Source organism: Scyliorhinus canicula, chromosome 23, assembly GCF_902713615.1.
Source record: "Scyliorhinus canicula chromosome 23, sScyCan1.1, whole genome shotgun sequence".
In the NCBI taxonomy this organism is placed as follows: domain Eukaryota; kingdom Metazoa; phylum Chordata; class Chondrichthyes; order Carcharhiniformes; family Scyliorhinidae; genus Scyliorhinus; species Scyliorhinus canicula.
In genome coordinates this window covers 5,906,866-5,934,372 of record NC_052168.1, presented here as the reverse complement: position 1 = coordinate 5,934,372, position 27,507 = coordinate 5,906,866, and the positions used below count along the sequence as shown (strand labels likewise).

The 27,507-nt window shown below is 45.5% G+C and overlaps 2 protein-coding genes across 4 annotated transcripts; both read right to left on the bottom strand.

Moving 5' to 3' along the window:
• Positions 1 to 34: 34 nt before the first annotated feature.
• LOC119956490 (ferritin heavy chain, oocyte isoform-like) lies at positions 35 to 25,796 on the bottom strand. Its single transcript, XM_038783761.1, has 5 exons — positions 25,765 to 25,796; positions 2,663 to 2,752; positions 1,499 to 1,645; positions 941 to 1,066; positions 35 to 767 (listed from the first exon to the last, which is right to left on the bottom strand). The coding sequence occupies exons 1-5, from the start codon at positions 25,774 to 25,776 to the stop codon at positions 621 to 623; spliced, it is 522 nt and encodes a 173-aa protein (XP_038639689.1). The 5' UTR covers positions 25,777 to 25,796; the 3' UTR covers positions 35 to 620.
• On the bottom strand, positions 6,542 to 16,063 carry LOC119956491 (ferritin heavy chain, oocyte isoform-like). 3 transcript variants are annotated; one of them, XM_038783762.1, is made up of 4 exons: positions 15,929 to 16,055; positions 7,495 to 7,641; positions 7,012 to 7,137; positions 6,542 to 6,765 (listed from the first exon to the last, which is right to left on the bottom strand). In XM_038783762.1, exons 1-4 carry the CDS (start codon positions 16,028 to 16,030, stop codon positions 6,619 to 6,621), a joined length of 522 nt encoding a protein of 173 aa, XP_038639690.1. In that variant the 5' UTR covers positions 16,031 to 16,055; the 3' UTR covers positions 6,542 to 6,618. The 3 variants fall into 3 exon arrangements, with proteins under 3 accessions (XP_038639690.1, XP_038639691.1, XP_038639692.1); XM_038783763.1 differs by lacking the exon at positions 15,929 to 16,055 and adding an exon at positions 8,493 to 8,609; XM_038783764.1 differs by lacking the exons at positions 6,542 to 6,765; positions 7,012 to 7,137; positions 7,495 to 7,641 and adding exons at positions 13,138 to 13,346; positions 13,614 to 13,739; positions 14,020 to 14,166 and having other exon boundaries at positions 15,929 to 16,063.
• Positions 25,797 to 27,507: the final 1,711 nt, after the last annotated feature.

Below are 27,507 nucleotides of genomic sequence, written 5' to 3'. Positions count from 1 at the left end.
GACCTGCAGACCAAACTCAGGGAATTGGCTCATCTGTAGCATGGCAAGTGGCAGTAGACATGGGAATGCCAATTCAACTCTTACTTTACTCGTGAAGTGTGAAAGGAGTTTTACAATGATGGCATTGAAGAGTAAGGTTCAGCCTGCATGATTGTTGGTGCAAATCAATCGTGACAAATTTATTGGCCTGATGTTGATAATTGATTGAGATGCCTCAAAGCAACTGGCCTGAGACAGGTTTTTAATGTTCTACCATGTTACAGGAAGGGCAACAATTGTTGGCTTATAGCAGCTAGAGCCCAGGTAGACATTTAAAATTATTGAATAAATTGTCTGATTACAGATGTAGAAGTTTGTGGTTGGACACAAACAAACCACTTTTACTCCCTATGCACTGAGTACACAAATTCACTCCTTCTGAGAAATGTTACCATGGAGTAAATACAAAAGCCCCACAAAGCTTGCAAATTGAAGTAAACACAAGCCAAGAAATATAGAAGTGGAAAAGTAATTACTGCTCAGTATCTGACCATTGAAGAACAACTAAATTCATAAATATTTTTATTTCCATATTTAGCAAGAGAAAAACCAAATTAGCCACAGGGCTTCCCAAATCCCAGTCAGTCCAGGGTGAGCTTGTCAAACAGGTACTCTCCCGTGCCATTCTCAGGGGCTCCCAGTCTCTTCAGGTTGGTGATGTGATCTCCGAGCTTCTTGATCATCTTCACTTGTTCATCCAAGAAGTGAGTCTCCAGGAAGTCACAAAGCTGAAAGAAAGAGAAGTAATTAGCATCCAGTAGGATGTCCTTTCTCCATTAGCAGACCCCTGAAAAAGTCCATGATCCATCCCAATAAGTGTACGTTAGATGTCTAGAGAGTGTGGGACAGGAACATTCACCATTAAGTTACCCAAAAGTGTAAATGTAAACAATTCACTCACATGAGGGTCGGTGTTCCCAGAGGAGAGTTTGTGGAGATCCAGCAGACTCTGGTTTACATTCTTCTCCATCTGCAGAGCTCTCTGCATTGCCTCCAGACCATTGCTCCACTCATCCTGCTCTGGTTTCTGGAGATGAGGAAAGGAAGGAAATCCCACCAGCAAACAGTTAGATTAAATTGGTCATTAGTTTCCCCCAGTTCAAGCTTGTGGAATGTCCCAAATAAAAATCTTGCTAATGTCATCAAAAAGCTCTCCCTCCCCACAATTTACAAGATGGTTTCTAATGGCAATTCGTCCAATTTTTGAACGAGTCCATCATTTTCCATTCCACCCTGTATCTCTTCAGAGCACATTTACAGAGCCCAGTTTAGCATTGCAAGCATCCACATTCTTAGAATATTTAGTTTGCCAGTTATGTTGATTTCACAATATGCTTCTACTTCCAAGCACTAACTTCGCCCACCTCTGTAGCATCCATTAATCCCCTATTCTCTAGACAGCAGGGAAACCTTATTAGGTCAGGTCAAGCTAGTCGGTTTGTAAAAAGACCAATCCAACCTTGACATCCTCCAGGATGATGCGGCCTCCACGTTTATTCTGGAATTCCATCAGTTTCTCAGCGTGTTCCCGTTCCTCATGCGACTGCTCCTTGAAGAACTCAGCAAAGTGACGCAGGGCAACATCATCCCGGTCAAAGTAAGAGGACTGCAGGGAGATGAAAAAAAGATAAGAGTCAGTTCAGGCAGATCTTACCCAGCCATAGAAAATCCAGAATTATGGGAGAGCATATTCTCTCAATACCTTTTTAAAAGACCATTCAGCCCATCATGTCACACTGGTTCTATCAAAACAAATATTAAATGATGCAATGCCATTCCACCCTCCCTGCACATATATTCATCTGATGCCCTCAAACACCTCATTTCACACAGCACACTTGGACTCAAACCACTCTTTAGGGATAGTTTTGCAGTTCACTTGTGCCCTCGTTCTTGATCCTTTAGGAATGGGAACAGTTCCTCCCCATTTATTCCTGACCAGCTGCACAATTTCTTAACATCTCTCCCAAGGCAAGCAGTCCCCAATTGCTCATCCCTGGAACCTCTCTTGTAAATCTTATCTGGACGCTCTCCACAACCTCCTTTATGGGGGGGGCAAGGTTTTCTAGCATACTATTTTGTCCTAATGATTATTTAATTATATTGAAACCCTGTGGAAGAGTTAGCAAGGGTACTTGGCTGTATTAGAAGACACAAATCTTCAGTAATATTTCTTCAAAGAAACAATTACAGCTATCAAACTGCATTTAAGCCAACAAAATAGTTGACTTCACCCATTTGACACATATCTGTTCTCCAGCTTTAATTGGAGGACAATTTAGTCAGGATTTAAGTCCTTCATTCAATTAGATAAAAACTACCAGAACCAATGTCTAACTAATTGGTTACTTAATTGTTTTTATTTCCAATTTCAAAATTGATTAGGTTTCTAAAATCTTTAGTTACAAGTTTACAAAACCCTAATTTCAGATACAAATACCTAGAGTAACTCCATTAGAGGGAACAGTCAGTGTAATGAGTTCTACTGTAAGTTAACATTCACTGGATGAAGTCCAGAGAGAATTTGAGATACTAAAACCAATTCATTACCCAAGAAAATAAATTTGCTCAGAATATGATATCACAAGCTCAAATTCAAAGGAGGATCACAAACAAAGCTCACCATGGAAAGGTAAACATAGGAGGAATAGAGCTCCAGGTTGATCTGCTTGTTAACAGCATCCTCACAGTCCTTGTGGTAGTTCTGACGCACTTGGGAAGCCATCCTCGCTATTACTGCTCAATGTTATTTAGAAAGTTCTCAAACTGAGCCTTCCTACCATGAGTTCTTGTATTTATACAACTGGGACATCCTGTATGCAAATAGGGAATGACATCACCAATGATGATTGCCAATCCCCGATAGCCAATCAGGAATCGGCCATCAATCCGGCCACCAATTAATAAAGGGGAGGGGGTGGTGTGCAATATCCGGAGCCAATCAGAGCTTTGGAAAGCAGGCGGATTTGGATGATTGCAATGCAGGAACAGGAGGAGGAGGCCATTCAGCCCATTAAGCCTGTTCAGCCATTCAATTGGCGGCACGGTAGCACAGTGGTTAGCCCTGTTCCTTCAAAGCGCCAGGGACCCAAATTCGATCCCTGGCTTGGGTCACTGTCTGTGCGGAGTGTGCACGTGAGTGTGCACGTTCTCTCCGTGTCTGCGTGGGTTTCCTTCGGGTGCTCCGGTTTCCTCTCACAAGTCCCGAAAGACGTGCTTGTGAGGTGAATTGGACATTCTGAGTTTTCCCTCTGTGTACCCGAACAGGCGCCGGAGTGTGGCGACTAGGAGCTTTTCACAGTAACTTTATTGCAGTGTTAATGTAAGCCTACTTGTGACAATAAAGAGTATTATTATTATTATCATGGCTGTTCCGATTTTTAGTGCCGCGTGTCCACTTGGGTTCCATATGCCTTCATTCCCTTACCTAACAAAAACCTATAGGGCGCGATTTAACATGAAAAAAACAGAGTCCCGTTTTGGGCACGTACGGTGGGGTGCTTCTTGGCATCTGCAGCACCGAGCACGACCCCGCTATCTAACGGGACTCTGCTGCTTTTCTGGCCTCGGTGAGGGACGTCCATCCGAGGCCGCACTTACCTTAATTCCCTGCACTGCTGAGTTCAGCTCGCCCACCGTGGCCTTCAGATCCACATTGCCCCAACCTACCTCTTAGGGGCTCCCCAAGCACCCCCCCCCCCCCCCCCCCCACCCCATCCCACCCTCACCCCACCTCTTCAGGGGAGGGCTCTCCTGGGCCCGATCCCAGGCATGGGCAACCTGGCACCCGGACACATAGGCAGTGCCACCCTGGCAATGCCCCTACCATCCTGGATGTGCCACTGGCCTCCTGGCAGTGCCTCTGCCATCCTGGCCATGCCACTGGCCTCCTGGCAGTGCCAGGGTGCCCAGGTGACGGTGCCAAGTGTGCCCAAGTGCCAGCAGGAGCGTCAAGGTACCGAGAGGCCGACCATCTGGGGGCCTCCAATGGGCTGGGAGACTCTCCCCCCCCCCCCCCCCCCCCCCCAGGTGCCATGTTTGTAAGGACCAATACTAAACAGGGCCATGGCGAGGTGTCCCACGCACGGCCGTTAGGTCCCGGGCCATGGGAGAATGCAGCATCGACAGATTCAAATAAGCCCAATTGCTCATTAAGTGTGTTAATCTGGGCCAAACACAGATTGCAAAGTCTCGAAAGATTTTGTTAAATCTCACGAGGCGTTCCGGAGCAAGATTAAATAGCCCCATTACATCACCAAGTCAGGCGCGACGAGGTCATTGTATCGTGTCCACAGTCTCCATTCTGAAATATTTGTTTGATATCAGCATTTTGGAGCAGTGGCCCCATAAAGTGGTCTGTTCCTTTGTGAAGAAATGGTCAAGGTGCAACATTCAGAGAATAGACCCTGTCCAAGAGGAAATAGCCTCTGGCTATCTACCTAACTATATACATTAATCATCCCTTTACCTTTAATACACAAGGGATTGCTACTATGCAAATTGTCCTCATCATTTAACCTGTTTAGCTCTGGTGTCATTCCGGAGAATCTGCTACATCTCCTCCAAAGTTAAATGATCAGAACTGAATGCAGCTCTTCAGATGTCAGGCAGAGATTTACACAACTGTAGCAAAAATCTCCATCACTTTACATCCCAAACAAGGGCGGCACGGTAGCACAGTGGTTAGCACAGTTGCGTCACAGTTGCTTCACAGCACCAGGGTCCAGGTTCGATTCCTGGCTTGGGTCACTGTCTGTGCGGAGTCTGCAGGTTCTCCCCGTGTCTGCGTGGGTTTCCTCCGGGTGCTCCGGTTTCCCCCACAGTCCGAAGATGTGCGGGTTCGGTGGATTGGCCGTGTTACCCGTGGGGTTACTACGTTACAGGGATGGGGTGGAGGTGTGGACCTACGTAGGGTGCTCTTTCCAAGGGCTGATGCAGGCTCAATGGGCTGAATGGCCTCTTTATGCACTGTAAATTATATGATCCATCATTCCATTTGCTTTTTCTTTTTAAAACAAATAACTTTATTAAGGTATTTGAAAATTTTTAGAAAAATAACATAGACAATGACATCAAAATGGTATAATAATCATTTCTCCCCCCTCCCCCCATCTCAATCTTCACCCACCCCAACAACAAGCGGGCCCTCATCTCCCCCCATCCCCCCCTCATCCTTCCCCATCACCCCACCCCCTCATTCTCCCATGTCCCCACCACCCCATTCCCCCATGTCCCCACCACCCCATTCCCCACCCCCCCAATTCCCCCCTCAACCCTCCCTCATCACCCACCCCCCAATTTCCCCCTTCAACCCTCCCTCATCCCCCACCCCCCAATTTCCCCCTTCAACCCTCCCTCCCCCAATTACCCCCCCTCACCACCCCTGGAATTCTGCATCTGCTGACATTTTAATTTTCTCCGAGAAAGTTGACGAATGGCTGCCACCTCCGGGTGAACCCGACCATTGACCCTCTGAAGGTGAACTTTATTTTCTCGAGACTGAGAAACCCAGCCATGTTGCTAACCCAGGTCTCTCCACTCGGGGGCTTCGAGCCCCTCCACATTAATAAGACCCGTCTCCGGGCTACCAGGCAGGCAAAGGCCGAGACGTCAGCCTCTTTTGACCTCTGAACTCCCGGCTCTTCTGACACTCCAAAGGTCGCTACCACCTGTGTTTTTAGCACCGTGGACATTGCCTTAGCAAAACCAGTGGACATGATTTGCTGGGCTTCCCACGCACCTGTCCTCTACCCCGAAAAACCTGCTCATCCTAGTCATGTCTGCCCGGTGGACTGCCTTATGTATCAGGCTGAGCCTGGCACACGATGAGGAGGTATTAACCCTGCTTAGGGCATCCACCCCTAGACCATTGCTTTTTCAACTATTTGTTGTACCTGCGCCAGAGCTTTCGGTTTCCTGTGCATGGGCCCATTAATCTCTCTACTGCCTCAGCCCAGAGCTCCGCACTATTTAAAAAAGAACACGGATTCATCTTGCCATTCCAGAGTGGATGATCGCACTTTGGGATATGTGGTGACTGGGTCAAACGCAGGCAGATGAAGGTCAAAGGGCTTTTGGGAAGATCAATTCAAGATGGCATCAAACATAAAGCAGGTTGACAGTCAATCTTGAGGGGAATTCATAGACAATTTGGCAGGGTGTGGAAGGTGAGGCTGGGGTTGGTGTTCCAGACTGAACGGTGTTGGCTAGACTAGCACGAGACTGACCTGCAGACCAACCTCAGGGAATTGGCTCATCTGTAGCATGGCGAGCGGCAGTAGGCTTAAAGTGTCTTATTACTTATGTAGAAGCTTGTGGTTGGACACAAACAAACCACTTTTACTCCCTATGCACTGAGTACACCAACTCGCTCCTTCTGAGAAATGTTACCATGGAGTAAATCAGCCCCACAAAGCTTACAAATTGAAGTAAACACAAGCCAAGAAATATAGAAGTGGAAAAGTCCTTACTGCTCGGTATCTTACCAATGAAGAACAACAGCTAAATTGATAAATATTTTTATTTCCATATTTAGCAAGAGAAAAACCAAAATTAGCCACAGGGCTTCCCAAATCCCAGTCAGTCCAGGGTGAGCTTGTCAAACAGGTACTCTCCTGTGCCATTCTCAGGGGCTCCCAGTCTCTTCAGGTTGGTGATGTGATCTCCGAGCTTCTTGATCATCTTCACTTGTTCATCCAAGTAGTGAGTCTCCAGGAAGTCACAAAGCTGAAAAAGACAAAGCAGCATTTTATGTCCAGCGGTAGATATAGGAATGTGGGAGCTTCCCTCCAGACGGATGGTTAGACGTCAATGTTATTACATCCCAGGAAACTGGTGTAAGACCCATTTCACCCAACCCCTCCCATCAGCAGAAGCAAAGCCATTAGGTTTGGAGATCCTCAAAATAGTTTTAAGTCCTACAAAAGGTTATGAACTCCAATATAACCCCCAGAAAACAAAAAGAGAACTCACATGAGGGTCAGTGTTCCCAGAGGAGAGTTTGTGCAGATCCAGCAGACTCTGGTTCACATTCTTCTCCATCTGCAGAGCTCTCTGCATTGCCTCCAGACCATTGCTCCACTCATCCTGCTCTGGTTTCTGAAAGGGGAAAGGCAGACAGCTCACAACCAATGGATTCAACACAATACATGAGAAAATGAGAGAACAGAATTAAAAAGCAAGTATGCCAAAATAATTGTTAATTTAGTTAATCAAAAAGGGTCACTGCTTAGGAAAGCATTTATGCCCATTCCCAACTGTCCACAAGGTGACATGAGCCACCTTCTACAGTTCATCATGTAGAGAAATTGCCAAGGCAAAACAGGATCATAACCAACACCTGTTAAAAGGATTAAATGAATCACAAGAATCTAGAATTAAACCTTAGCATTAATATCACCATCAGGTGGTGAGGGTGATGGGGGTGACCCATTGCAGATACCCGTTAACTCAAACCTTGACATCCTCCAGGATGACACGGCCTCCACGTTTATTCTGGAATTCCATCAGTTTCTCAGCGTGTTCCCGTTCCTCATGTGACTGCTCCTTGAAGAACTCAGCAAAGTGACGCAGGGCAACATCATCCCGGTCAAAGTAAGAGGACTGCAGGTAGAGACACAATGGAAAGGGAGAGTCAGGTCTGGTTCAAATCCCATCCATGGTCAGCTTAAAATAGCAGCAATAGATCATTTTTAAGTAGTCCCTTAATGAGCAATCAGATACAGGATCATTGCTTGCTTGGTGGATGGAGAATTCAATAGTGGTTACTCTTTTTAGAAAAGGGGAGTTTGTCCAATTAATGAATCTAAACTTCCATGGAGACCTGGCATTCATTTCAGACTTACAGGGTCAAGTTATTACAGAGTAGTCACTTTGTAACATTCACTGGGAAAACTACATTCTAAAGCCAATTCATTGACCTAGGAGAACTATAGCTGGCTCAGAACAAACTATTTGCCAGAAGTACAAAACTCAACAGGAAGTAAATATAACTCACACTCAATCTTTTCTGCACTCTCCCCATTCACATCTTTTTGATAAAGGGGTTAGTTAGCTGCTTAAGAAAGGCTTTGCTGCAAATCAATTTTCCTCACTACAGAAACCCCGTGGAAGAGTTAAACAAGGGTACCTAGTTGTATTAGAAAAACATTAGCAGCAACAATAAGGATTAATTAATTACCCAATAACATGTATTTATTTTCAATTTGAAAAGATTAAACCAGGTTTATGAATCTTTAGTTACAAACATACTAACTTCTAGAGCTAGTTTCTGTTTGTGAATACCTCAGGGCATCTTTGAAAGAGGAAACCATTGTTGTGACAAGGTCCATTGCTAATTAACATTCACTGGGTGGAATTCAGGGAATGTTCACCCAATAAAAGAATTGATTTGCTTAAAATATAATGACAACACAACCTCAAATTTGAAGTAGGATCATAAATGCAAAACTCACCATGGAGAGGTAAACATAGGAGGAATAGTGCTCCAGGTTGACCTGCTTGTTAACAGCATCCTCACAGTCCTTGTGGTAGTTCTGACACACTTGGGAAGCCATCTTCACTGCTACTATCACCTAGAAAGTTCTAGAACTGACCCTCCCCAACACAAGCTCTTGTATTTATACATCTGGGACATCCTGCATTCAGACAGGGAATGACATCACCAATGATGATTGGCAATCACTGATAGCCAATCAGGACTCTGCCATGAATCCAGGCACCAATTGACAAAGGAGAGGGGCTGGAGTGCGATACCCAGAGCCAATCAGAGCATTGGAATGCATGATTGCAATATAGCAACAGGGGGAGGCCATTCAGTCCCTCAAGCCAATGATATCATGGCTGCTCTGAATCTTAATGCCACTGTCCGCCTGTCTTCAGCCCCTTACTGAACAAAAACCTAAACATCTCGGTTTTGAAATTGTTGTTTCCTCCCAATGTTTTAGGGAGAGAGTGTCTACATTGACGCTCTCCTTTCTTGGGAATAAATTATTACGAGCATCAGCCTTAAATGGCCAAGATCTGGTCTTAAGTTTATTGCTTTGTTCCAAAGGAAATTGTTTCTATCTGTCTAATCAACTCCATTTATCATCTTCAATTCCTCAATAATAATCATCCCTTATTCTTCTGTGCACAAGAGAATGACCATAAGACATAGGAGCCAGGAGTAGACAATTCAGCCCATCGAGTCTGATCCGCGATTCAATCAGATCATGACTGATCTGATGTGATCATCTTCAACTCCACTTTCCTGTCTTAGCCCCATAACCCTTGATTCCCTTGTGATTAAGTATCTGTCTATCTCAGCCTTGAACATACGTAATGACCCAGTCTCTACAGCTCTCTGCGGTAAAGAATTCCCCATATTCACTACCCTCTGAGAGAAGAAAGTCCTCCTCATCTCTGTATGAAATGACCAACCCCTTACTCTTACCAACAAGATTATTCCCCCTGGTCCTAGAATGCAAGATGATTCTGTGCAAACTGTCCGCATAATTGAACCCTTTTAGACCTGCTAACATTCTGTTGAATCTGTGCTGCTCTCTCTCTGAGACCATGATGCATGGGCAGCACGGTAGCGCAGTGGTTAGTACAGTTGCTTCACAGCTTCAGGGTCCCGGGTTCAAAAGTGGAGCCCCCTGCACAGATCCCAGAGGAGATGTCTAGTCCAGGGGTGGGCAAACTACAGCCCGCCAAGTCATTAAAAAAAATTTTTTAAAAAAAAATTTTTTTTTTTTAAATAAATTTTTTTTTCAAGGTTAATGGGGGGGGGGGGGGGGGCTGTTGGATTACTTACTGGTATAGGGTGGATACGTTGACTTGAGTAGGGTGATCATTGCTCGGCACAACATCGAGGGCCGAAGGGCCTGTTCTGTGCTGTACTGTTCTATGTTCTATGTTCTATATGAGGTGCCCAGAATCATAACCGGGTGAAGTAATTATTTTACTTAATATACAATGCGGCCCTTTAAAATTGTGAATTTCTGAATGTGGCTCTTGCACGGAAAAGTTTGCCCACCCCTGGTCTAGTCCCACCCTGCCGACTGCACTGCACACCCATCAGCCTAACTCTGTATTCCATATCCAAATTCCAACAATGTCTACAGGCTGCATCCGATTCTCCGAATATCCTGCAGAGGCTTACCAGCGATGTCATTATGGTTGGTTTCATTGACTTCCCTCAAACCGAATCTGATTGCGTATTCTCTCACTCAGAGCCTTTACAAAGCCTGCACAGTGTTAGCACAGCTGGATCCTGTCTAACCCATTCATCGCAGAAGTTCTTGGGTGGTGGTGGAGGTCCCAAACATGCCCACATTGCGCACTTTCACCATGTTAACCCCAATGGAATAAAAGGGTTGGAGCTGGATCAGACAAGTTGTAGTGAATGTCAAAACCAGCAGAGAGTTGGGAAATGAAATGTGCACCGCTGCAGAGATTCAAGGGTGAGCTGGTTTAGCTCACTGGGCTAAATCGCTGGCTTTTAAAGCCGACCAAGGCAGGCCAGCAGCACGGTTCGATTCCCGTACCAGCCTCCCCGAACAGGCGCCGGAATGTGGCGACTAGGGGCTTTTCACAGTAACTTCATTGAAGCCTACTCGTGACAATAAGCGATTTTATTAGGGGCTAGTCTAGCACAGTGGGCTAAGACAGCTGACTTGTAATGCAGAACAAGACCAGCAGCGTGGGTTCAAGTCCCATTCACAGCCTCCCCGAACAGGCGCCGGAATGTGGCTACTAGGGGCTTTTCACAGTAACTTCATTGAAGCCTACTTGTGACAATAAGCGGTTATTATTATTATGGGGCTGATTTAGCTCACTGGGCTAAATCACTGGCTTTTAAAGCAGACCAAGCAGGCCAGCAGCACGGTTCGATTCCCGTACCAGCCTCCCCGAACAGGCGCCGGAATGTGGCGACTAGGGGCTTTTCACAGTAACTTCATTGAAGCCTACTCGTGACAATAAGCGATTTTATTAGGGGCTAGTCTAGCACAGTGGGCTAAGACAGCTGACTTGTAATGCAGAACAAGACCAGCAGCGTGGGTTCAAGTCCCATTCACAGCCTCCCCGAACAGGCGCCGGAATGTGGCTACTAGGGGCTTTTCACAGTAACTTCATTGAAGCCTACTTGTGACAATAAGCGGTTATTATTATTATGGGGCTGATTTAGCTCACTGGGCTAAATCACTGGCTTTTAAAGCAGACCAAGCAGGCCAGCAGCACGGTTCGATTCCCGTACCAGCCTCCCCGGACAGGTGCCGGAATGTGGCGACTAGGGGCTTTTCACAGTAACTTCATTGAAGCCTACTCGTGACAATAAGCGATTTTCATTTCATTTCATTTCATTTTTCAACTCTTCATTGAATTGTGGTGTGGATTTCTGATCCCATCAAACTCGAACTGCTAGGGAGCAAGGTGGCGCAGTGGGTTAGCCCTGCTGCCTCACGATGCCGAGGTCCCAGGTTCGATCCCGACTGTGGGTCACGGTCCATGTGGAGTTTGCACATTCTCCCCGTGGGTTTCGCCCCCACAGGCCAAAGGTGTGCAGGCTAGGTGGATTGGCCACGCTAAATCGCCTCGTAATTGGAAAAAATGAATTGAGTACTCTAAATTTATAATTTAAAAAAACTTGAATTGCCACCGATTGTTCCTTTCTGCAAATCGAGGTTCAAGCCTGGATTGTGAGGAAAGATTTTACACCTGGAACATAGAAGTTATGTCCAGCTGATTCAAGTGTGGGCGTTTGCTCACCCAAGATTCAGAAGCATAATCGTTTAGAGAGGGGCCAGCAGCAATTGAACAAAATGTGAACCGGCCTAAAGGATAAGTGGGTAACACAGGTTTGAAGCATCACTAGAATGTGGCTTGTCAGTCTAGTAAGAAATATCAATTGCATGCCTTCTCCCCAGACAGGTGAAAGTCTGGAGCAACACACCAATTCAGTCCCTTTGCTTAATTTCTAACATTCCGCACTTTCTACGCATGTTGCCTGCTGATGCTACAATTCAGAAGTTAGAGCAGGTGTTGAATCAACTCTAGGAAGTTGGGACAAGGGGTGCATAGAGGAAGTTTTAATGAAAACTACATTTTTACACACCTAGGAATGTGACCAGGGGTTCGCAGTGGTGAAGGACAAGTGATCGAAGGCCTCGGTTAACGCTTTGGGGACATGGGTGCAAATCCCACAATAGCAGCCAATAGAATTTAACTCTGGAATTGAAGGACTTCCGGTGGTGAGGGGGAGGAGATGGCTGCACATGGAGGTAGCACCTACCATGGTCTTGACTTTCAGGGATTTTTGTTATCACAACCAGCCTGTTGTCTGGGATAAGGAATTTGTCAGAGCAGAGTTGGCAAGTGGCACGTGAATAAGGCAAAGAACACTGCAACAAGGCAAAATCAGCACTAATGGAGTCAGATTTGGGGTTTGTGCATCCAGAAAGGTTGAGAGCAACCTTCCACTCAAAAGATTATTTTTCCCCCCAACATGCAGGAGGTTGAGGTTTTTGTTAAGCAGCATGGACGAGATTTTAGAAACAAAATGCTGGAAAAACTCAGGAGGTCTGGCAGCGTTCGTAGGGAGAGAAAAGAGCTAACGTTTAGAGTTCCGATGATACGCTGTAGTATGTTTGGGATTGTGTATGTTTGGGATTGTGGGGCTGCAGTTGTCAAGGTAACAGTATGGACAAAACATATGGCCCCCAGAGGGAGCTCAAGTATTGTAACGCTATTTACCTTTCGAGCCTGTGTGGGGGTTTAAACCTTTGCTAGCTGTAACACTCAGCTAGTGCACAGCAAGGTAGAAAGACAAAAAGGAGTTGTGGCTTGTTAGACCTGCTTGGACAAGGTTCAGTGAGCTTTGCTTATTAGTGGGGGTGGGGGGAGGGAGGAGTAGTTCTGCACAGAGATGGAAACCATTGTCAGGAACTAGTCAGAGGTTGGGAGGGGGCAAAGGTCAAATTACTCTACTGCTCCCCACCCCAAACTCAGCTTCATGTATATCTTCAGGAAACCTGTTGTCCCTCCATGCCACAGCAACTCACCAATCTTTAAATGGTCCAGCAAACCATTCAGTTCAAGAACAAGTGTCATGATTACCAGGTCCATGATGAATACTTTATTTTAGATTACATTTCATACAATGAAAAACAGAACCCCAGTCAGTCCAGGGTGAGCTTGTCAAACAGGTACTCTCCCGTGCCAGTCTCAGGAGCTCCCAGTCTCTTCAGGTTGGTGATGTGATCTCCGAGCTTCTTGATCATCTTCACTTGTTCATCCAAGTAGTGAGACTCCAGGAAGTCACAAAGCTGATGGAGAAAAACGATATTAGCTCAAACAGTCTGTCCCCAGATGAGAAAGAGGCCATTTGTGTGGCGAGGGGGGGGAATGATGATACAGGTAATTGTGGCTAAATGTCTTCAAATAGCAAGACACAATTTTATTAAACTGAAGAGAAAGCCCCAGGAACCACTGGGTGATGTGTCAAGGTCAACAGAATGGGTGGTCTTGGCAGCAATTGTGAAACCGAGTATACCATAGTGAAGATCAGATTCCAATATCAACATCCAACTCACATGAGGGTCAGTGTTCCCAGAGGAGAGTTTGTGCAGATCCAGCAGACTCTGGTTCACATTCTTCTCCATCTGCAGAGCTCTCTGCATTGCCTCCAGACCATTGCTCCACTCATCCTGCTCTGGTTTCTGAAAGGGGTAAACAAGATCTTTTTTGTGCTTGGGAGTGAAAAGACCAATGCATGTTACTCCCATTACTGGGATGACTGAGAGGCCATTACAGGACAGACTGCTTTGCAATCTTTGACAAATCAATCCTCCTTAATCCCTTCGATCAGTTTATCTTTTACAGTCCTCACTTGCACCCAATACCAGAATTTTAGTCATTAATCTCAAATGGATTGAGAATCTAACAGCAAGATTAATCTAATCCGTATTATAGAAGACACCTTTCAAGTTAAAATCCAACCTTGATATCCTCCAGGATGATGCGGCCTCCACGTTTATTCTGGAATTCCATCAGTTTCTCAGCGTGTTCCCGTTCCTCATGCGACTGCTCCTTGAAGAACTCAGCAAAGTGACGCAGGGCAACATCATCCCGGTCAAAGTAAGAGAACTGCAGGTGGAGACAAAAAGGGAGGTGGAATTGGATTTTAACTTACCATTTTTGTGCTATCTGATCCCAGGTGTACGAATAGTCACCTTCACTGGATCTTCCACAAGGAGGGGTGGTGGAGTTGCATTACTGGTTAGGGAGAATATCACAGCTGTACTATGGGAGGACACCTCAGAGGGCAGTGAGGATATATGGGTAGAGATCAGGAATAAGAAGGGTACAGTCACAATGCTGGGGGTTCACGACAGGCCTCCCAACAGCCAGCAGGAGATAGAGCAGATAGGTAGACAGATTTTGGAAAATAGTAAAAACCAACAGGGTTGTTGTGATGGGAGACTTCAACTTCCCCAATATTGACTGGGACTCAGTGCTAGGGGCTTAGACAGGGCAGAGTTTGTAAGGAGCATCCAGGAGGGCTTCTTAAAACAATATAGACAATCCAACTAGGGAAGGGGCTGTACTGGACCTGGTATTGGGGAATGAGCCTGGTCAGGTGGTAGAAATTTCAGTAGGGGAGCATTTCAGGAACAGTGACCACAATTCAGTAAGTTTTAAGGCAGGATGTGGAGTCTGGTGAAGGGTGTGTAGACAGCCTGGGTCACATCGAGATCCAAAAAGACAAGGTGTTGGGCATCTTGAAAATTATTAAGGTAGATAAGGCCCCAGGGCCTGATGGGATCTACCCCAGAATACTGAAGGAGGCTAGAGGAAATTGCTGAGGCCTTGACAGAAATCTTTGGATCCTCACTGTCTTCAGGTGATGTCCCAGAGGACTGGAGAATAGCCAATGTTGTTCCTTTGTTTAAGGGTAGCAAGGATAATCCAGGAACTACAGGCCAGTGAGCCTTACATCAGTGGTAGGGAAATTACAAGAGAATTCGTCAAAACAGGATTTACTCCCATTTGGAAGCAAATGGATGTATTAGAGGCAGCATAGTTTTGTGAAGGGGAGGTAGTGTCTCACTAACTTGATAGAGCTTTGCAAAGAGGTCACAAAGATGATTGATGCAGGTAGGGCAGTGGATGTTGTCTATATGGACTTCAGTAAGTCCTATGACAAGGTCCCTCATGGTAGACTGGTACAAAAGGTGAAGTCACACAGAATCAGGGGCGAGTTGGCAAGGTGGATACAGAACTGGTTAGGTCATAGAAGGCAGAGAGTAGCAATGGAAGAATAATTGGGTATTCTAAAAAAAAAGTGTATTGACAATCAGATTTAGGTTTACAGGTCCACAGGTCACAGAAAAGGGCAACACAGGTGGAGAAGGTAGTCAAGGCAGCATACAGAATGCTTGCCTTCATTGGCCAGGGCATGGAGTATAAGAATTGGCAAGTCATGTTGCAGCTGTATAGAACCTTAGTTAGGCCACACTTGGAGTATAGTGTTCAATTCTGGTAAATTGAAGAATCACTGCTTCATCTAAGGATCCAGCTTCAGGTAAAGATTTATAAATTAGAGGATGAAAAACAACCACATTTGAGTCTTTCACCAACTAATCATTCAATAAGTTCAACTGCTGCCATCCAATTGAAAAAGCTGACCAGCTTGACAGATTTGAAGATTAATCCTCACAACTAACTCAACAAAAGAGGACACAACTATTAGTATTATCCCCATTTTGTATCAACAGTATTTAACCTCAAGGGTGACAGATATAAATTCTTATTCCAATTCATTGATAGGAAGAAATTCTAACTGCACAGAATGCAATGAAGTGGCAGGCTTAGTTTTAAATTAGGACCCCAATCCTTCAAAACTCACCATGGAGAGGTAAACATAGGAGGAATAGAGCTCCAGGTTGATCTGCTTGTTAACAGCATCCTCACAGTCCTTGTGGTAGTTCTGACGTACTTGGGAGGCCATCTTGACTATTGCTATCACTGTTCTCAGACTAACTCTCCCTACCACCAGCTCTTGTATTTATACAACTGGGACATCCTAACAGGGAACGACATCACCAATGATGATTGACATTCCCCGATAGCCAATCAGGAAACTGCCAAGAGACCAATTAAGGTGAGGGAGTGGGGTGTGTTCCCCAGAACCAATCACATCAGTGGAATACAGATAGGGTTAGATGGTTTTTCTGTGATTGGAAAATTGGAATTGGAGGAGGCCATTCAGCCCCTCATGCCTGTTCCACCATTGAATTTGATCTTGGCTGATCATTAGTTTAACTCCATTAACCTGCCTTGATTTCGTATCCCTTTATAACCTTAACGAACAAATACCTAGCAATCTCAGTTTTGAAATCTTTGAATAGCCCTCAATGGTTTTGTGTGAAGGAGTGTTTCCTCACACCCTCCATGAACAGCCCCGCTCTAATATTAATGCCATGCTGCCCCTGTCCTGGACCACAAGAGGAAATGGTTTCTCTCTCTCTCTACCCTATAGTTATCTTCCGAGTCCCAGATGGGATATGAAGCTGTAACAATGTTCCTGCATCAGGTCCTGCCTTGTGCTGTGATTTGTGCCTCGCCCCATGTCAGCCCATGTCTTCCAGATCAGTCATATAATAATAACCTTATTAGTGTCACATTAGGGCAGCACGGTAGCATTGTGGATAGCACAATGGCTTCACATCTCCAGGGTCCCAGGTTCGATTCCGGCTTGGGTCACTGCCTGTGCGGAGTCTGCACATCCTCCCCGTGTGTGCATGGGTTTCCTCCGGGTGCTCCGGTTTCTTCCCACAGTCCAAAGATGTGCAGGTTAGGTGGATTGGCCATGATAAATTGCCCTTAGTGTCCAAAATTGCCCTTAGTGTTGGGTGGGTTACTGGGTTATTGGGATAGGGGGAGGTGTTGACCTTTGGTAGGGTGCTTTTTCCAAGAGCCGGTGCAAACTCGATGGGCCGAATGGCCTTCTTCTGCACTGTAAATTCTATGATGATTAACACTGCAATGAAGTTACTGTCAAAATCCCCTAGCCGCCACACTCCGGCGCCTGTTCGGGAGCACTGAGGGAGAATTCAGAATGTCCAATTCACCTAACAAGCACATCTTTCGGGACTTGTGGGAGGAAACCGGAGCACCCGGAGGAAACCCATGCAGACAACATGCAGACTCCGCACAGACGGTCACCCAAGTCAGGAATCGAGCCCGGGCCCCTAGCACTGTGAAGCAACAGTGCTAACCACTGTGCCGCCCAGCAGTTCTGACACACTTGGGAGGCCCACACCCTGTGGACGAATAAGTAAAAATAAACTCCTTTTTTCTATTACAATTCCTTTGCAAACTTCTGCTCCCATTTATAATAATACTGTGCTGCTGGAAATTTCAATATGCATCTCCCTAATTGTTCGTCGATGGGATTTATGGATAGAATGCAAATCTGAGTACCCCCCCCCCCCCCCCCCATTCATCTCAAACCCTGTGTCCGGTCTTGGGAGTTCACCATCGTTACCCCTACTCTGTCTGCTATGTCTTAATCAATTCCTAACCATATCTAAGGGTTTCCTCCAATTCCATGTGCTTCACGTTTCCCTGTTTTTTAAAGGAACCTTGTCATTAACACATTTGATGTTGATTCCTTTGACTTTCCGCAAACTGAAACTGATGCAATCTCTTCTCCAAATCAGAGCTTCACAATAGACCGGCTTGATGAGTTTGCAAATGGAAATTGAGCCCTATAGATGGTATTGAGCACAACTGTATTTATATTAAGCAATCTCTTGGAGAATTGATGCATCTCTTGTCATGTCCAGAGTCTGCGTTAGTGACGCTGATCGCAGTGGCTGAAATGGACAGACCTGCGCTAGGTAGACTGCAGCGAATCGAGCAACCAATGAGACAAGTTGGGGAAAATGGAAAGTGAATCATAGAATCATAGAATTTACAGTGCAGAAGGAGGCCATTCGGCCCATCGCGTCTGCACCGTCTCTTGGAAAGAGCACCCTACCCAAGGTCAACACCTCCACCCTATCCCCATAACCCAGTAACCCCACCCAACACTAAGGGCAATTTTGGACACTGAGGGCAATTTAGCATGGCCAATCCACCTAACCTGCACATCTTTGGACTGTGGGAGGAAATCGGAGCACCCGGAGGAAACCCACGCACACACGGGGAGGATGTGCAGACTCCGCACAGACAGTGACCCAAGCCGGAATCGAACCTGGGACCCTGGAGCTGTGAAGCAATTGTGCTATCGACAATGCTACCGTGCTGCTCTAATGTTCCATCGATGTAAATTCTGCCCCCAATCAAATTTAAGGGTCCCTTCTGCAAATCTCAAGTCGCTTGAGAGACTGAAGGGAAGATTTTATATCTGTAACCTAAGTGTTGGGTGTCTGACCCAAGACCATCTATTTTTACTCATTGAAGACATTGGGGGAAGTACAGCTCTTGGAGACAGGGGCATGGGGTTGAACAATGACTAGCTGCCCTAAAAGGGTGAGGAGAGTGGTCAGTGCTCGATTAGGTATACAGGACAAAACAAAAATTTGGAGGGGTTTCCAGTGAAGAACAGGACAAGATCATTCGTTCCCTTTGACAAGAGCAGCTGATCGAATTCAGGCACCAATTCTAATGCCCGAATTGATCTCTATATTTGTAGATGGGAAGCTGACCAACTCGAAATAACCCAGCCTCCATGGGTGGGAAAGGAAAGAAAGGCAAGGTAGAGAATTCTAAAGATTTACAACCCTCCGAAGAATCTTTTCCTCAGCTGCCTCATGCTGAAAAGAGAGCTTTATTTGAAACTGTGCCCCAATCTAGATTCCCAGGAGGCAAATAGTCCTTTGTGGCAGCCCAATATCTCAATCATACTCATCCTCTTTCATTTTTATTAATAGATATAAAGCGGATAATCCACAAATTGATGCATCTCTTGTCATGTCCAGAATGAGTCTGCGTTATTGATGCTGATCACAGCGGCTGAAATTTAGTGTCCTTCCTTCATATCTGTCATAATATACACTAGTATATCATGGTGCAGACACACACTGATGGACACACACAGGGACCAATCAACATGCACAAACACCGCAGCCAATCACCAGTTAGAATACACACACTATAAAGGCAGAGGGCACCACGGTTCCCGCTCATTCTGGGTGCTGCCTCTGAGTGTAACAGGAACTCATCCAGCCCAGCACAGACGCACACCACGTGCTGAGAGAATCAACTGGTTCGGACAAGGCTTAGGTCTCTAGTTTAAGTTAGCATCATTTAGACCCACAGTCATCGTGTGTTAGTTAGTTGGAAGTTAGTTAATAAAATTGAGTTGAGCCTTCATCAGTGTTGGAAGTGTCTGTTCATCTCTCAAGTCTACACTAGCCAACACTTCAATATTCACAGATTCATGACAACCTGGAAATGCTAGAAACCCCATTTGCATCGAGAATTGCAGAAACCCCCTCCAAGCTTCTGAGTCACATGGAGATATAGGAATAAACTATCTTTGGCCGGGATTGATCATGTGTCTGAGCAGAAGGAACACTTAAATTGTCATGTCAAATACTTAATGTATAGACAGTTGGGATTCATGATCCAAAGCTACTGAATTATATATAGACATGAATTTGCTCAATTATTATTGTTTTTCATTTTCTATTTGCAAATACAATAACAGAATAGAAATGGAGCACAAGAAATCATCATGTGAGTCAGTCAGTCCAGGGTGAGCTTGTCAAACAGGTACTCTCCCGTGCCATTCCCAGGGGCTCCCAGTCTCTTCAGGTTGGTGATGTGATCTCCGAGCTTCTCGATCATCTTCACTTGTTCATCCAAGTATTGAAACACCAGGAAGTCACAAAGCTGGAAACATCAAGTCAGAAGAAAAATAAGCATTATTGGCATGGAACTTCAAGATAATTATTTTTTCTGGTGTTTGTGTCTGTAATATCTCACATATTTCGGCCAGTTTAATACTCAAAAGTGCCTTTCTGTGCAAGAGGAACAAAGGACAAAACAGAATTATGGTTTAACACAAATTTATTCACAATTCTCGCACACACAAAATATGACTCAGACGCACAGCTGAGCTCTAGGTATTACCCGTACTTAGTGAAGGTGGAAGGCCAGGTTATGATCACTCGATGTGGATATCTTCTCCGGCCTTTGAAACCCAGGTTCCCTTCTTCTTGCGATGATTGTGCCTGGGAGACTCCCAGGTTATCGCTGAAGATCTGTTCCAATGTTCCTTCCTTTATACAGGTCTGCTAGCATTGAGTCATAGGTATGCACCCCAACTGGCTGGAGTTCCATTGTCCCATCCACACCCCAACTTGTTAATGGGAAGAAATAAAACCAAGATACTCCTGTTTATCCAGGATGGTACAATCAAGATCCATTGTCGTCTGAAAACCCTCATCGGACCAGCTACTAGCCCATTCTGGAGTCTGATGGCTTCTTCTGTCTGATCTTCATCCTGCTGTAAAGTTGATCACCTATGTCTTGCAATTAGTTACATATTCATAGTATGGTCTTTACTTTGTGTAAACATGAATGGGACTAATTTGAGTGTTCGTGCAGGCAGCCAATATCAATTTCATCCAGGGCCTCCTGTGCCAGTTTCTGTTCCTGGCCCATGTGTCCTACCAGCCACTCTGGGATGATCTGACACTTAAGCATTTGGATGAGGTGTGTAATTCTGTCTAAATGTGACAAGTGACCAATTTCATTCAAGTGAAATCCTCAAGAAACATATTGATGCATCAGAACAGTTTAGTGATCCAGGTTTAATGCAAACAGTAGTTGTAATGATATGTATAGAGTCAGGTTAGTGAAGGATTACTTTGACATCTGTGTAATTCAAACACTAGCATCCACCACCTGGCTGTATATAAATCAGACCAAAAAGAATTCTGGATCGCTAAGTATGAAAACACAAGATGATTAGATTAGAGAGAGGATTAGATTAGAGAGTGTTAACACGAGGTTAGATCATGTACAGTGACTTTTGCTAGACAGATTCAATATTACTTTATTATTAACTGTAGCTCAGTAGTGTGCGAACTTCATTTAATTAGTGGATTCTTTGTTAACACATTGGATCATTTGAGAAGAAAAGACAAAGAACACTACATGTTACCACCACGGGTAATATAACAATGGCCTCTCCTGTTTCAAATTTAAAAAAAAGATCTGCAAGTATGGAACACAAGGCTCCAAGAATTATTCTACAGTGGCTGCTGTGTGCACCATCTACAAGATGCACTGCAGGAACTAGCATCTACCAAACCCATGACCATTACTGCCTAGAAAGACAGGAGCAGGAGAAACCTGGGAACCCCACCATCGGAATCCTCCCCTCCAAGCCACTCACTATCCTGACTGGGGAATATAATCACTATTCCTTCACTGGCTTAGGGGCAAAATCCAGGAACTGTCTCCCTAACTGCACAGTGGATGCACTTACAGCTCAGGGAGTGGAGCAGTTTTAGGCAACTCACCATCACCCACCTTCTGAAGAGCAACTAGGGAGGGACAAAAGCGATTGTCCATATTCCATAAAGGAAGTGATTGTCCCCTGCTGTGAATTTCAAGTTTGTGGCTCTTCTGTTATCAAAATGTGAAACGGTCAAAACATTGCACATCAGGCAATGATGTTGGGAAAGGATAGATGTCAGGCTGCGGCAAACATTGGCCAAAATGCAGATTTATCCATGTAGGCAGGCAAAACACCCCAAGCAATCCAAAACCCACTGCAGGCTGTTATAGTGGGACTAACGGTTATGACAATGCACATTGACTGTTGAGTAATGATGCACCAGTGTCATAACTAACTGCAAGAAAGAGACTCAGGCACATGAGTACGATTATGGGATGGGAGGTATGACCCCAAAAAGGGTCAAGAGGAAAAACATTTCTCACAATCTAATGTGGAGATGCCACCAAGAGCATATTATTCCTTATGGATATTATCCTGACCAAGGAGGAAACAAGTGGGTGTCCTCTCCACATTTCCCACAACTTATTGACATTAAGCTGCTTCACAGCACAAATGGAGATGAAATGTCACCAAATCCAGTCAGTAAACTCATCTGGGGAAGCAATGAATCTTAGGAATACATGAGCTACTGAATTAGAGAGAAAATTATTCATAAAGTAATTGTTTTTTTTATTTCGGTACAGAGAATGCAGACTTAATTTACATTTTATTACATAGAGAAGCAATGATTCTACAATCCCAGTCAGTCCAGGGTGAGCTTGTCAAACAGGTACTCTCCCACGCCATTCTCAGGGGCTCCCAGTCTCTTCAGGTTGGTGATGTGATCTCCGAGCTTCTTGATCATCTTCACTTGTTCATCCAAGTAGTGAGTCTCCAGGAAGTCACATAACTAGAACACAAAATGTCCCAAACCATTGTTCAATACAAGTGTGAAGCCCAAGTGAAACTCAATATATAGCGAAGAGCAGATTCCAATATCAACATCCAACTCACATGAGGGTCGGTGTTCCCAGAGGAGAGTTTGTGCAGATCCAGCAGACTCTGGTTCACATTCTTCTCCATCTGCAGAGCTCTCTGCATTGCCTCCAGACCATTGCTCCACTCATCCTGCTCTGGTTTCTGAAACAAAAAGGAGAGATGTTTGTTAATGCTGTAATTCCAGGTGATGTTAACCTTTGCACCCAAAGATGGTGTGGGACAATTACTGGAGTCCCCACTGGGACCATTATTGATACAGCTCAAGCCTAAGGGTTCCATAAATACACTATTCACTCATTCAAAAAAGGTGACTACTGAACGATGGTCTACAACTATGATCCACATTCTGCATTCTCCTTGCTAACCATTACAATGCCTGGGTTACTAGCACAGTGCAGGAAATCATTCTTCCTGAACCACCTTGATGCACTAGCTCAAGTAATCCTCCAGCTCCGACGATCAAGAGGATTTCCCACCGCCCTGGATTTTGCAGATTCTCATGCATCCCAATTTGCAAAATATAAATGTCACCAGAGGGGGAGTGGGAGAGCAGAGGGTCACCTCAGGTGAGGGGCAAGATAGTGAAGGCAGGACCTTAGTCAATCTCAAGCCAGTACAGGAATTCTACCCACACAGGCATCATAGAAGCAAAAACAGAAAGTGCTGAAAAAAAAAGAGAAATATCGAGTTCACATGACTACTTCAACACATCAGACTTATCCTTCAACCTTGACATCCTCCAGGATGATGCGGCCTCCACGTTTATTCTGGAATTCCATCAGTTTCTCAGCGTGTTCCCGTTCCTCATGCGACTGCTCCTTGAAGAACTCAGCAAAGTGACGCAGGGCAACATCATCCCGGTCAAAGTAAGAGGACTATGGGGAGAGACAATGGAAAAGAGAGAGAGTCAGGTCAGCCCCAGCTTCCACCCAGCCTGAAACCCCCCCCCCCCCCCCCGTAGCTCCAGAACCCATCATTTCAGCTCCAGAACCCATCATTTCTCTACCTCAGTAGCTGGTCTTAAAGAACCTAATGACATTTTAAAAAGAAAGTTATTTGCCTGAGAATTTGTGGAATTCTCTGCCTAGAGGGTTGCGTTGCTCCATTGTGAATACATTCAAGGCTGGGATAGGGAGGCATTTGGTCACAGGCAAATGATTATGGAGAGCAAAGTGGAAAATGGAGTTGAAACAGACCAGTCTTGATCATAATTGAATGGAGGAGAGACTGGCTGGGCCTGGTTGTCGGTCACGTTCTGTAGACTGGCCATAAATTATTAATAAAATTTGTTAAAAAAGTGTACCCAATTCATTTTTTTTTTCCAATTAAAGGACAATTTAGCGTGGCCAATCCACCTACCCTGCACATCTTTGGGTTGTGGGGGCGAAACCCACGCAAACATGGGGAGAATGTGCAAATTCCACACGGACAGTGATCCAGAGCCAGGATCGAACCTGGGACCTCAGTGCCATGAGGCAGCAGAGCTAACCCACTGTGCCACCATGCTGCCCTAATTGGCCATAAATGCTGCATGCACTACAGAACATCTAGTTAGTCTAAAATAATTCATGAACTAAAGAAAACTGGAATAAATACATAACAAACTGCTAACACTAACTACACTAGAGCCAATGCAGAATAAGTCTATCCACCAACATGACTTACTCCCAACTGTCCCAAGCACAGAGTAACCTGGTAGTTTACACTGCCACCTGGTGGTTGGAGGTAGTGTGCCTATTATATACAAAATTGCTTATGCCATAATCACCACATGGTCAACTCTTGTTAGAACTCACCTTTCCCAGCCCCCTACTCTACTCCCTGTACACACACAACTGCGTGGCAAAATTTGGTTCCAACTCCATCTACAAGTTTGCTGAATTTACAACCATAGTGGACCGAATCTCGAATAACGACGAGTCAGAATACAGGGGGGGGGGGGGGGGGAGGAGGAAGAGAGATAGAGAACCTAGTGGAGTGGTGTAGCGACAACAATCTCTCCCTCAATGCCAGCAAAACTAAAGAGCTGGTCATTGACTTCAGGAAGCAAAGTACTGTGTACACCACTGTCAGCATCAACAGGGCCAAGGTGGAGATGGTTAGCAGTTTCAAATTCCTAGGGGTGCACATCTCAAACTCTGTCCTGGCCCACCCACATCAATGCTACCACCAAGAACACACAACAGCACCTACACTTCCTCAGGAAACTCTATGTCCACATTAACTCTTACCAACTTCCACAGATGCACCACAGAAAGCATCCTATCTGGCTGCATCACAGCCTCGTATCACAACTGCTCGGCCCAGGACCACAAGAATCAGGAGAGTCGTGAACACTGCCCAGTCTATCACATGAACCTGCCTCCCATCCATTGACTCCATCTACACCTCCCACTGCCGGAGAAAGCGGGCAGCATAATCAAAGGTCCCTCCCACCCGGCTTACTCACTCTTCCAACTTCTTCCATCAGGCAGGAGATACAGAAGTCTGAGAACACAAACACTCAAAAACAGCTTCTTCCCCACTGTCATGCTCATGTAGTTACATTGCATACCTTGTGTTGCCCTATTATGTATTTTCTTTTATTCCCTTTTCTTCCCATGTACTTAATGATCTGCTCGCAGAAAAATACTTTTCACTGTACCTCCGTACACGTGACAATAAAATCCAATCCAACAGCTCAGCTGAACAGGAAATAGCAGTACTGGAGAACCCAAGAACACTAACACTTTTTGGATTGAAACTCACTTCCACTATAAAATCTATGGTGTAATATCAATTAACAAGATAATTGTGGAACAGTTCAGCACATCAGGACAAACAACCACAGGTTTCTGATGCTTCACTCACCTGTTGCCCAATTACTTTTAATTGCCCCCTATAATTAGAAAAGTGAGATTCCAGTACCTTAAAAACAATCTTTCTACTAGAAACCTCAATCCAAACCCTGGAGTTAATTTTAGATCTACATTGGACAGTTATTCTAAAATAGGAACAAACTCCTGTCCAATCTCTTCAGTCTGGGGAGGGAATATATCTAAATCCAGCCCATTAGCTAGAGAAATTCTACCTGCTCAGAAAACAACAAAGCCACAGTCTCAAATTGAAAATAAGACCCCCAAAAATGTAAAACTCACCATGGAGAGGTAAACATAGGAGGAATAGAGCTCCAGGTTGATCTGCTTGTTAACAGCATCTTCACAGTCCTTGTGGTAGTTCTGACACACTTGAGAAGCCATCTTACAGATTTAGAGTCAGAGTCAAACAGCAACAACATAACCTCTGGCCTCACAAGCTCTTGTATTTATACAACTGGGACATCCTGCATTCAAACAGGGAATGACATCACCAATGATGATTGACAATCTCTGATAGCCAATCAGGAATCTGTCATGAATCCAGGCACCAATTAATCAATGAGAGCGGGGTTGGGTGTGATACCCAGAGCCAATCAGGTCTGTGGAATACAGGAAAGATAAGGATGGTTACTCTGTGATCGTGTCATTCAACCCTTCAAGCATTTTTATCATTCAATTATATTTTGACTGGACTGAATTTTAACTCTGTACACTCGCCTCGGTCCCAGTTACCTACATCCACTTACATAACAAAATTTAACAACACCAGTTTTGCAATGTTAAAATGACCTCCAACCTTTTTGGTGAGAGGGTTCCATATTTCCAACATTCTTTGTGTGAATAAGTGCTCCAGCCCTCATGAGATGAAGAATAAAATTCTATTAGCTTTTGTAATTTGTTTTTGAAGCTATCCGCTAGCTTTAAGTAATTTCTATTCATGGATCCTGAACTCTCACCGCTCCTCCAGAATACCTCACTCCTCACCATTTGGAAAACACTCTGATTTATCTTTCTCGTTCCAAAATGGATGACCTTGGCTCTCTCTCAGATCAAACTGCATTTGCCACAGATTTGCCCACTCACAACCTATCCATGTGCCTTTGCAACCTTTGCTGCCATTTATATTACCCACTGCGTTGAGACACCAGAACCATCACGTGGTGTTTGACTCGTCACATCCTGCCAGCTTTTGTACGGATCCAATGAGGGTGATTTTTAGCCCGGGATTGTTGTCAGAAGGTGCGGCGACTTGGACGGAAAATCAGGAGAAATCAGGAAACGTAATTCTCGCTGGAGAGATCATGGACAGGATTCGCCGATCCCCCCTCCCGCCGGGTCGGAGAATCGTCGGGGTCGGCGAATCGTCGGGGTCGGCGTGAATCCCGCCCCTGCCGTCCTCCGGATTCTCTGGCCCCCCAAATATGGCCTGGGCGTGAATCGCGCCGCCCGCCTTGGAAAATGGCGGGGACCGGCGCGACTCAATGGGCCACGGGGTCTTCCCAAATTCTCCGGCCCACGATGGCCCCAAGTCCTGCCCGCTTTTTGCCAGTCCCGCCGGCGTAAATTGGAGTAGGTCCTTACCGGCGGGACCTGGCGGCGCGGGCGGCCTTCGGGGTTCTTGGGGGGGCCCGGGGGTATCTGGTCCCAGGAGGTGCTCCCAAGGTGGCCTGGCCCGCGATCGGGGCCCACTGATCCGCGGGCCGGCCTGTGCCGTGGGGGGCACTCTATCCTTCCGCACCGGAGGCTGTACCGGTCCGCCATTCTCGATGCGGAAACAAAGGCCTCTGCACATGCGCGGGGATGACGCCAGCACACGTTGGCACTCCAGCGCATGCACCAACTCGCCCCTTCCCCGCTGGCAGGCGGCACACAAACCACTCCGGGGTGTACCTAGCCCCTGAAGGTGCGGAGGATTCTGCACCTTTGGGGCGGCCCGACGCCGGAGTGATTCACGCTACTCCGACTCGCCGGAGTTTCCCGCCCCTCCGATTCCCCCCCATGTTTCCCGATTTTCCCCAGCACTCACCAGCGACATCAGAAGGTCACCCCTGCAACAGTGGGAATATCATTTTCATGGAATTTAATAAACTTTAATATTATTACCGGGTCTTC

What these genes read in the sequence shown, in the direction of transcription:
- LOC119956490 (XM_038783761.1), bottom strand. An exon ending in CCTATGTTTACCTTTCCATG is followed by an intron (nt 1,646 to 2,662) that starts GTGAGCTTTGTT and finishes ATCTCCCTGCAG; the next exon opens with TCCTCTTACTTTGACCGGGA. An exon ending in TCATCCTGGAGGATGTCAAG is followed by an intron (nt 1,067 to 1,498) that starts GTTGGATTGGTC and finishes CCTCATCTCCAG; the next exon opens with AAACCAGAGCAGGATGAGTG.
- LOC119956491 (XM_038783764.1), bottom strand. Translation starts at nt 16,030, where the DNA reads ATGGCCTCCCAAGTACGTCAGAACTACCACAAGGACTGTGAGGATGCT. An exon ending in CCTATGTTTACCTCTCCATG is followed by an intron (nt 14,167 to 15,928) that starts GTGAGTTTTGAA and finishes CTCCACCTGCAG; the next exon opens with TTCTCTTACTTTGACCGGGA. An exon ending in TCATCCTGGAGGATATCAAG is followed by an intron (nt 13,740 to 14,019) that starts GTTGGATTTTAA and finishes TACCCCTTTCAG; the next exon opens with AAACCAGAGCAGGATGAGTG.